Below are 10,915 nucleotides of genomic sequence, written 5' to 3'. Positions count from 1 at the left end.
TGTTTATGTTGCCCCCCTTGGTGTGCCAACAAACTAGCAATATAGCACAGTATGTAGCACACTGCCACAGCTAGCTGTATAAAGCACAGTACTGCAGCGATACGTGCACACAGTACTGTGCATGGTTGAATCAAGGCCTAGTGGCCAAATATCACAAGTTGGACCAGCCACACTTATCTTAAATTACTTTGAAGCAAGACTTGGCAAAATGACGGAAAAGGTTCGCAGATGTGCGCCTAGTACATGAGAAGATCAATGTCCTGGTGTGTCGGCAATACCACCAGTTGCCCAGTAAGACCTTGGGAGTAACCTCTGCCGATCACACCCGTCTCCTGGAGGCACAGCATTGCAGCTTGTGCTTTCGCGTGCTTCTTGTTGGCACTTGGCTCACACGGCTGGTACTCTTTGCCATTCACTTTGACCTGAAACAAGACATAGCGGTCATTCTCTCGTTGCAGCAGGCAGAAGTAAGCGATTAGCTGACTCATCAACTCCAGAGCACTATGCTATGGTATCCCTCACCCCCCCCCCCCCCAGCATTAGTTTCTAAAATAACCACCCTACCTCCAACACCCATCTCAATGAAGCATGTGATATGCGGTTTTAGCTATTACATCAAATCATTTACTGATTAGACTTACTCTCACTGGAAGACAAAGTTAAAAAAAAGAACTTCTTCCAACAAGGACTCTGCCAATTCCATTCTGTCTGCAGGCATAACAATAGCAGATTGTGCTTGCCTTGAACAAAAAGGTTTTCTTGTGGTCAGGTCCACTTTCTTCGGCCAGAGTGAACTCTGGAGGACCCCATCGCGACTTGATGCACAGCTCAGTAAGGGCCGACACAGGGTGTTTGCCTGCAGGCCAGATTGAGCAAGCCGGAAAGAGAGAGCGCAGCAGTACCATTACAACTTGTGATGCACGCCAATAGTGCCTTCCTCAGCCATGGCAGCACTGCTCGCTACATTTCCTACCTCCCAAATTATGGTGCGCCGGAAGGAGAGGGCGTTTTGTCTCTAGCTCCGACACCAGACCTGCGGAGAGAGAAAGACGGGGCCAATTTTACAGCACAAAATGGTGTAACCTGCCCAAGTTTGAGCATCCAAAAGAAATTACATGAATACATACTACATTCTTTTTTGCTGTAACTCTGAAAGCTGTAAAGGCTCTGGGTTGAATGATTTGCAGTTTCGGCAATAAGCCATGCTACTGCACTAAATGCATGCCATTGTATTAACCCGCTTACTTTTGCTTGCTCCAGGGTTTGCACAAAATATCCGCCCTGACATTCAAGGGAATCCCAGGATTTCAATAATAGAAATGGTCAATGATCAAGAGCAAAGAGCCTTTTTTTGAATCACGCAGATCAAGAATCTTTTGACTTTTACTTAGCTATAATTTCCCCCTTTACTGCCAGCATCTCTTTTTCCCTGCCCTTTTGGCAGAGAGGTCACTGGCTCAACAGAAACTAGAGCATTTTACGATTTTTTCTTAAGCTTAAGCTTTTAGTTTGAGATGTGCCTGCTGACTTTCTTCCGAGTCTTCCCAATCGCATGCAAATATAACACCTCCAAACACAAAAGCAAAATGATGATGTGGATGTCAACTGTGCTAGATAATTTTGGGGCAAGCAACACTGGCGTTGAAAATAGGTGAATGCGCCTGGAGAAAACAACCTTCTAAATGATTCTAAAGGAAAAGCACTTTTGAGGGGGTTCTACTTGACAATCTATTCATTCACAATAAGTTGCCTGCATAACAGGAGGGCAGCCTAGGAAAAAAGAAAACACATACAAGAAAAAAAAAGTGGGGAAAGAAAACCATCTTGAAGGATTTATGGCCTGTCAGGGATGGAAAGCCAGCTACCCTTGACCCTGGTCCTGCCAAGAGCAAAGTCGCTGCTTTGTATTTCGTCCATCTTCACCCTGTCTAGCACTGTTCTCACTGAGCGGCCCGTTTAGCTGCATGTAGCCTTAGTTCTTAGAGGTAAACTAGCCCATGCCTAAGTCTCGTGCACAACTACTGCACATCACTGTCCATGCTCTAGACACGATTTCTCATCATAACCAACTGAAGAACCTGAAAGTCATTATCCATACTTTGTCATAAAGGGAAGCACTATAACTGCTCAGCATAAAATTCCACAACCAAGAACTCTTATAAAATTTATTCCCCTCTATCTTTGCGTGTCTGTATGTTCTCAATCACCGTAGATGTTGCTGCTCTACACCACATCTTTATCAGCAACAAATGCAGCGCGAGTGTTCAAGTCGTATAGTTTGATTCAACGCGAGCATGTCCTTCATACCTTTCTTGTCGGTCTTGATGCTGGGAAGCAGAGGTTCCAAGGTACCCTCCTTGTTCTTGCCCAGACCTTCCCCTGGTGTCCAACCCATTTTGCGCAACAGGTACATGCCTATTCCTTCGCACACAGGTGCAGCCTTCATAAATTGGTCCTAGGCATCGATGGAAAAAGGCCACGTTACGACCATGGCTTGACCACATATTTATCCCACCTTTAGCGGCATTAAAAAGGAAATCAAAAAAATTTGAGGCACTTTTTATCTTCTTTATCTCTCTTCGTTATATCGTAATAGAACACAGCTGCTGTTTCATTGCATAATGCACACATCAATAGTAATAGTCAGCATCTTCAATTATGCAGTGTGTTGCAAACTGCTAATAAGTAATTCCAATTTGATTTTACTTTATCAGATTTCTACCTCTGCTAGGAAATGAGGAAAGTAAAAATAAATGTAAGGCGTTTCTGTGGACAACGTGCCTGCATGGAAGCCCAATGGTGTGAAAAGGGAAAAAATTTAAATTTCCAACATAGTGACGCAGTCCACTGCATCTACGAGACCATTGTGGCAGAGCAATCTGTAGCCGGAAGCATGCCATTATTTAATCAAGGGTTTGACAAGAACCGATGCCTTCAGGTAGTGCTTCACAACTCTAATCTGTGCCAAGAAAACCAGCCTGGCCCTTAACGACCACTCCTTCAAAGATGGTGCTTAGACAAAAGTTCTTTAGTAAGTGCTGCACATCACTTATCTCTGCCGATCTACATGTTAAAGATGTTACAACTAGCACAGCAAGTTGTCCCGACATAGCAGGGAGCCATTTATCATTAGCACCAACTAGGCCACCTGCTTTTTTTTTTTTTTTTCATAAAGCAGCCAGTTTTTTTTTTCTTTTTTTTTTTGTGTGTGTGCAGTTCACTGCCTAATCATGCGCCGGGAGAACTTTCCCATTCCCAGATAGAAATTAAACTGAAATGACAAGAAATACATTGTGCCCATGTCACACATTTGACTGGACTTGCACGTAATGATACATACTTTTTTAACCCAAGCTTGAGTTGGCCCAGACAGCTCATCTGGAGTAAGTGGCTTGAAGTCTATTGAGCCCGTATACTGTCCTGGCTCTTGCTTTGATGCTATCCAGGCCTGGAACTGTTCGCATAATACATGCGCTTAACATTGATGTACAGTGGAAGTTTGCAGCATGCAAAAATCCCTTGTAAGAGCATTTTCCTGGTTATTCTGTCGGCACCATCTCTCTTCCTGGTTTGTGGCAGAAAAACTTACAGCTGTAACATCTTACTGCCTTTTTTTTTTTATCACTCAGATATTTTAACGGCCAAAATACTGAAACTGTTTCTTCTCTGGTTCGTGATATTTGGGACCTATAAGCTCAATTGGTGTGAAATGTTTTGGATCAACAGCTAATGAAAAAAAAAAAAAAATAAAGAACTGCAGATCCTGAGCAAGAAAATTTTGTAGTTTGTATACTAGTGTAAAAGCACACCTGCCAAATTTATGAATGCTGAAGCAAACAAGAAAAAAAAAGGAAGGTAAATGGTGGCCATCATATATAAGCGGGCACAAAATATCAGAGTTCTCCATAACCTGCTCACTTAAAAGAAAGAAACTACAAATGATAAGGTACTGTGCAGCACAGTGTTAAAGGGAATGTGCGACTGAGTGGCCTAAACACTTTGCAAAGTGCTGCCGCCGACAACTGGTGAAAATGGGCGACACAATGTGCTTACTTAAGAAGAGCAACCGGCCGTGCTTAAGGCTCATGCACTTTGTGCAATCATTTGTCGCCAGCTCTCTCGGGAGTTCTTTATAAAGCGCGGCAGCTTATGTTCTCTTTAACATCGGACCCTACTGTACATCCATCGGTCTCGGCGGTTTTGTATGAATAGCTCACATAAGGCTTGCCTACTATGCTCAGATCTTCGCAAGCACATTTGTCACAATGGTACCCACACCACAATGGTACTGAAGCGAAATGATCCTGCCACATATAAAAATAGGCAACAAGCGGTAACCTTCCTAGCAAGTAAAAATATTTAACAAACATGTCCTGCAGAACATCGTAGTGCATTACTTGCTTAAAATTTCATAAAAACTATCACATGAAAAAATTCCGGTTAACATAGAAAATAACCCAGCAGGGAGTGTGCAGCAATCCCGAAAAACAACTCGGCATTAAAACAATTCAAATAAAAATGTCACTGTGCCGTGCTCCAACTGCCAATAAACACAGCACGCATCCTTGAGCACATTGATACAAGTTTAAATCTTTAGTTGGAAAATGCTCTGCAAGGGTACCAACTGCACTTGTAAGTGAGCACCTACCTCTTTGTGACAGTTGTGGTAAACCTGCATTGCTTCCAAATCCATGGGGTTCTCCCTGAGGGCCTTCATTGCTTCAACACGACGGGTCATTATGGTCGCAATGTCGAGACTCTCCTGGCGTGTGGAGAGGAGCTCATGCACACCTCTCACCTTGCACACTTTTTCCCCCCATCTAGCCCCGAACCACACACACTCATACAATGCACGTGCCAGATCACTAATCTGCAAAGCACGCACCATCCCAGAATATGCGAAATGTCAGTTGGACGTAAAAAGCTCTTGCTGGTACCACCGCTTACTCAAAATCGATTTAAGTCATGGTAACCCTGCTAAGTATTGCCTGCGTTTCATTAAAGCTACGGAACAAGAACCTACTCGATCCATCACGAAGCTGATTATTTAGTGCTGCTCAATACTGCATAAGGCTTTTTAAATGGCACGCATGAACTGTCAAGCAAGGACAATAGTGGCACAAAACTTTTTTGCATCTTCACTTGCAAAAAAAAAAAAGAAGAAAGCTCTCCTCTAATGGCTAGTGAACATAAATTGCCATTTTTTGCATGCTTACCGTGAACACAATATATACCATGTCACGTGTACAAGACTACAAGTTATAAATGCTGAGCAGCAGTGGCATGCAACTATTCTAGAACCAATTTATTCCTCCTCCAGCAAACCTTTTTCCAGCTATACCCCCACAGGTGCATGCTTGTCAGTGCACAATAGCCTTTCAAGCTATTACTACCAGAACAATTCAAACTGAAGCCCACGTAAATTTCTGCAATGCGGATATTCCATCGACCAGCGCAACACTGTGATTGCTATGCAGCCTTTGCAGCAGCAGCTCTGTAAGGCCATGTTTAGCAACCAGCCTGTAGAGTAGCCCTGGCCTCTCCTTAAACACAAGCCTCAAAGTGGCTGAAGAGACAACCACACTACAGTGCCACAGAGGGAACCGAGTAGCCGAGAGAGGGAGCCCTACCGGAGCTTCAGGCGGCTCCATCACTGTCGATGAAATCACGGCCGACGAGACAGGCAACGGAACCTCCTCCATCTGAAATACAGGCGGAGCGGCAGCAACAGTGGGCAGTGGGGTAAAAGTGTCTGGGTAGGGGGGCAGGTGAGTGGGGGCAGGGGGAGGAGGCATGAGGGCGAGCGGGGAGGTGCTTCCCTCCTCCCTGCGACTCTTGGCAGCCCCCCGAGCGGCTTTAGCGGGGGGCTCAGTCTTCTCCACAGGAACCCACTCGAGCTCTTTCACACGGTGCTGGCTGCCACTTGAGACTGGGAACTGTTTGTGCAGGTGGGCAGCATCGGCCACCTTCTCAGCAAGTGTCTTCACGGGGAGGTTGGTGGCATTCTGTGGAGGAAAGCGCGTGCTTAGCCCCAAGCGCACAGGGGGGGTTTCTGCAGGAAGGGCAGCAATTGGTGAAAGGGGGTGGAGCTGCATCAGGGGCAGAGACAAAGAGGAGGAGGAGAAGGGAACAGCGTGTCTCTTGCGTGTGTTTGTGGAACCCGCGTGCACAGATGCAAGGAAGGGCACAAAATCACGTCGTTCACAGAACACATTTATTATGAGACACATGTAGAGATGGGCAAAGCACAAACACCTTGTAACCGGTACAGAGCAGGGCAAGGAGAAAATAGCCAAGAAGCAAAAAATGACGCGCTTCGCCACGCACAGGGGCAGCTGTCGATGACTTACTAAAGCTGTGAACCATGACAAGGCAGAAAGAAGTCTCTGAGAATAATACAGTCCGACAAATATGAAAAGGTGAGGCGGTATAACCGCAGCACTGTATCCAGCCAACAAAATAACAGTCGAGTGAACTTATCCACACACATCTTGATGGAGGACTGTAATGGCAACCTTTCAAAGAGAAGACCCAGTAAACAAAGCGAGGTGCTGAAATATGAGGTGCTGCCATAATTTGAATCGCGAAGGTTAAATAATTGGAACTACATTACTGCTACTTAGATACAATAAAGATAATTACACTACTAAGCTGGCCCCATATTTTGTCACTGCTGACTCACGATAGCTCAAGCTGTGTGTGGCAGTCTCATCCTTACTTGCCCTTTTTCCCCGACTGCTTGTCAGTAAATTTTAATATAACAGCACCATAAGACCAAATTCCAGATGGCTTCCTTAGCTGGAAGCTATTGTCTATGACAATGAACTTGGCATCAAAGAAAATAAGCCACACAAACAACCAGATGCAATACTAATCAGTGACGCTAGTAATGGTGTCGCATTTCGCGCTTCTTTGGTACAGTGTAGTAAAAGAAAATATTCCCTCCACTAGCATGTATGAGGGTGACCTTCTGGAAGTTTTATTTGTTCACGGAAAACCCCACTTTCACCTCGCCATGTCAAATATATGTGATACAGAATAAAAGAGCATGAGTGTGCAACCGGATGTTTTAGTAACACTGACAATACCAGCCTGAAAAACTCAAATTTATGAAACACCAAATAATGGATATTTGATCGCAACATCACATCAATGCAAAAGCACAAGGCATATGAACAAACTCGATTTCTGAAAACAAATCAGATGCTGCAATAATTAACCAGAAAGCCAGGTTCCTGAACCTCCCAAAAAGCAGTCCAACCAGGACCTTAAAACAGAAAGCCAGAAGCTGCCTATTACGTATCACTAGGTGCAAAATGAACAGGGAACCCTTACATTTGTTATAGCAAAAGTCAGCCATTAGTCACTCTGGGCTGTGCAAACTTACATGCAAACATAAGGGTTCATTATAGTTCTCCAGTAATTTCCAACAGCAAAAACCATGAAATGAGTTCAACTGCGCTACAAGCAGGACAAAAAGGTCCGGTAGTAATTCCTTGCTACGAGCAGTACTAACACGTCACCAGACAATCAAAAGAAACAAGTGTAATTCAAACAGAAGATGGCAGGAAGAAACTGATGTTACATGTGAATGCTCAAACACGGAACAACAAAGAAACTTTTAAAGCGCCGCTGTCACATCAAAACACCTGAAGTACAATGAAACACATTACTTCTGCCAACAGTAAGAGCTGCAGCAAAATGACTCGCAAAAATAATCACCAACATGAGCACAGTCATATCCAGAACACCACGCTATTCTACACGTGGAGAGAAGTGACTTTGCACTGTAAGTCAAGCCAAGCCAGGCCGGGCCAAGGCGTACGAGGCAGCAGACCAGACAGTAGGTTTTCCACTGGTACCAAACCATACACCAAACCTCCAACTAAATACCCAGTTGATCATACACTAGAATTTTGGAGCAATGTATGTCTGCGTGTCTGCGTGTGTATATGAGAAGCCCCAAACCTCCAACTAAATACCCAGTTGATCATACACTAGAATTTCGGAGCAATGTATGTCTGCGTGTGTATATGAGAAGCCACATCAAACAAGTTCTGTAATGTGAAGCACTACCATACTGTAGAGTTGATGGCGTAACACAAAATCCATTATTTTTTTCTGCTGTCAGTTTTCCTACTACACATGAATGGAGCTTCTCCAAAATGCCTGTGCAAACCTACAGTACAAACACACACACACAAAGGAACTGGCAGCTAGCAAAACAAAAGTTTCAGGTTTGAAAGCATGCAATAGACATATAATACATGCATGAAGACACAGCGTGCATTTATCTTCCCAATAAAGCTTTCCCATGAGGCAACCCTCTACAAGCACCAATGCTAAGCATGCAAATGCAGACCGTGCCAAAGCTTCTAGAAAAGTTAGGTTTAGTGATGACAGCTATTGAAAACTAAGGTGCACACACATTGAACTTGGGGCGCATTGTCAGAACAGCTAGAAAATTTATGCACAATAGCCACAGAATCTGAGCTGTGAAACAGAGAACCTTGCTCATTCTGCATTAGTCAATAGGGTCGAATCCTATTAATTGAACATCAGTCAATCCATATTTTAATTTTGTGTTTAAAGGCATCTAAAGGTGGCACATTTTTCTATATAGAAAGAAAAAAAAAAAAACTCGATGTTTAAAAGTTGAGAATATAGGCAATGCATAAACATGTAATGTCAATTATGCGAAGATGCTAACACAAATCATCTGTTCAAATTACAAGCGGTGCAGCAATAGACACAGTACATTGCACAAACTAACAACTCAACTGGGGAATCTGTCAACCAAGTATCTGAAACAATTAGTTCATCCTGCAACTAAGCACCTCAATGTAAGAGTGATGTATTTTGACAGAAGCTACAGGATAATAAATGCACACAACTGCAGCATAGCCCTTTCCACGACTATGACTCCAGGTGGACGCACACAATCGAGAGCAAAGCATGCTGCTTAGCGAGGTACTGTAAATTTTTCAGTCTCCACCACCCACTCAGCATCCACGAGCAGCACACCAAAAACGTACACCAATCAAATATGCATGTCATGAAACAACTGCAAAAATGTAAGCATGCAATGTCCGAGTATAACAACGAACCTAACAAAGAAAACAAAGCCAACACCGAGCAGACACACAACACTATACATTCACTCAAAAACAATTTCTGTGATGTCACATATCGAAGGCAGCAGACAAGGAGGTGGCCGACAGACACTTCAAACATCTCCGAAATACCTCTTTTTAATTGCCTCCAAACGGTCGTCATATCATGTCCTCACTAGTCCAAAACATGGCACCTCATCGGTCACAGTGACAGTGAATGCACAGGACAGAGAAAAAAAAAGTGGCCGAGAAGTCCTTTTTCGATGAGAAAAAAAAAAACTACACTGAAACAGTCTTTTTTTCCCTTGCCCTGCCTAGCAGATGAGTGTTTTTGCTGTCTCTCAATGTGCAGCAACTGGTCAGTGATAGGTGATCGCCCGAATGGAATTGTTTTCGTCGGCATAGTAGGTACTTACAGGAATGTTAAATCTAATCGGGGGTGGAGGGTCCTTCAGTTTGAAAGGGTGGTGGTGAGTCTGTTGAAACTCTTCGGCCACTTCCTCGGCTGTCTTGGGTTCGACTTCACCAGCGTACTCGCGCTTCTCTTCATCCGAGATGGCCTTGCAGATCTCTGGCAGAAAGGAAAAAAGAAAAAGGAAAGCAAATTACGTGCAGGGGTGAAAAGGGGGAAAAGGGGAGGGAAGACAAACTCAGCTTCGAGCCTTTCATCCGCACCATATGTCTACAAACACATCAAATGCCTAATGCCAAACTTTTTATGAGTGCATGATATCCCCCTCAGTCTCTTTATTTGCTTTTTCATCGTAAAAAGAAATACACTTTAGATTGTAAACTTCACTCCAGGAACACTGCAAGCCAACGACCTAATGGGTTTGCATCAGCCCACACAATTTATACTCTCATCCCAATCACTTGCATTCAATAATAGATCATTAAAAATAAAATCTTAATTGAGCGAAGAGTCATTTGTTTGTAGGTTTTAGACAAAGGAGAAGTCTGCAGCGTTTTGGGTGTTACCATTGCATACTTCTTACAGCCGTGCCACATGGACAAAATTAATGCCATTAAGTGCTTAATGCTTTCAGTTTTAATGGCATGCCCGTGGTGCCACACACAAAAATTGAATGCCATTACAGACTTACTGCCATTTGTAACCTCTCGAGTTCGTCGCACTTACCCCGTTCAAATGTTACACGCAGAACAACTTGATGCTTTACTGTTAGAGCAACTTCCTCTCAAGCAGCAAACAGGTTATAACTTTGTTTCATGAGGCACTTCTAAGTATGTTGATACTGTTAGCTTGTGTACTGCCTAGTGAAATTATGGTTACTTTTCAGTTTCCGACCAAGAAATGAGGCATTGTTGACTGGCTGATAGATGTTACCGTCGTCGTAACTTCCGTATGCTGTCCATCCCAGTTATGTTGATTACAGATATATCGATCTCTGGTACATCAAACCCCGATATGTCAAATTGTTGTTTATATAAAACTGCCATAATATCTCCTTGAAAATTCCATAGGAAAGTGTAAGTGTTGTTCACGCTTATCGAATTCCAGTTCGGTGGAACATTTAATGCACAGTCGATCCCGAAGGGTTTAGATTGTTCTCTCTTGGCCTGCTTCGGTGCCAAAGGCGGCACAGAAATCAACAAAATCCTTATGTTAATCAGAATATTTTTGAACCTATCATGTACTGGTAACAAAATTAGACCTCTTTAATCAATGATTGCTTCTCCCAAAGCACCGCTCAATATTTATGTGATGCAAAGTAACTTAAGCCTAAGGACACAAATTTTTATGCCATATCGAGTTAGCATGTATATATACCAACTATTTCATG

General features: G+C 43.4%; 1 protein-coding gene across 2 annotated transcripts in view; it reads right to left on the bottom strand.

The window, feature by feature from the left end:
• LOC146207448 (uncharacterized) overlaps positions 1-10,915 on the bottom strand; it is a 53,576-nt gene that overhangs the window by 18,038 nt on the left and 24,623 nt on the right. For both annotated transcript variants that reach the window (XM_084587485.1, XM_084587488.1), the window contains 2 exons: positions 9,530-9,684; positions 5,631-6,005 (listed from right to left, as the gene is read on the bottom strand). In XM_084587485.1, coding sequence (XP_084443611.1) covers positions 5,631-6,005; positions 9,530-9,684 — 530 coding nt within the window. The remainder of the gene's footprint in view (positions 1-5,630; positions 6,006-9,529; positions 9,685-10,915) is intronic.

This window comes from Amblyomma maculatum, chromosome 1 (assembly GCF_055883805.1).
Source record: "Amblyomma maculatum isolate TAMU_Amacu chromosome 1, ASM5588380v1, whole genome shotgun sequence".
In the NCBI taxonomy this organism is placed as follows: domain Eukaryota; kingdom Metazoa; phylum Arthropoda; class Arachnida; order Ixodida; family Ixodidae; genus Amblyomma; species Amblyomma maculatum.
The sequence above is the reverse complement of the archived record's forward strand: the minus strand, read 5'-3'. Positions and strand labels throughout refer to the sequence as shown.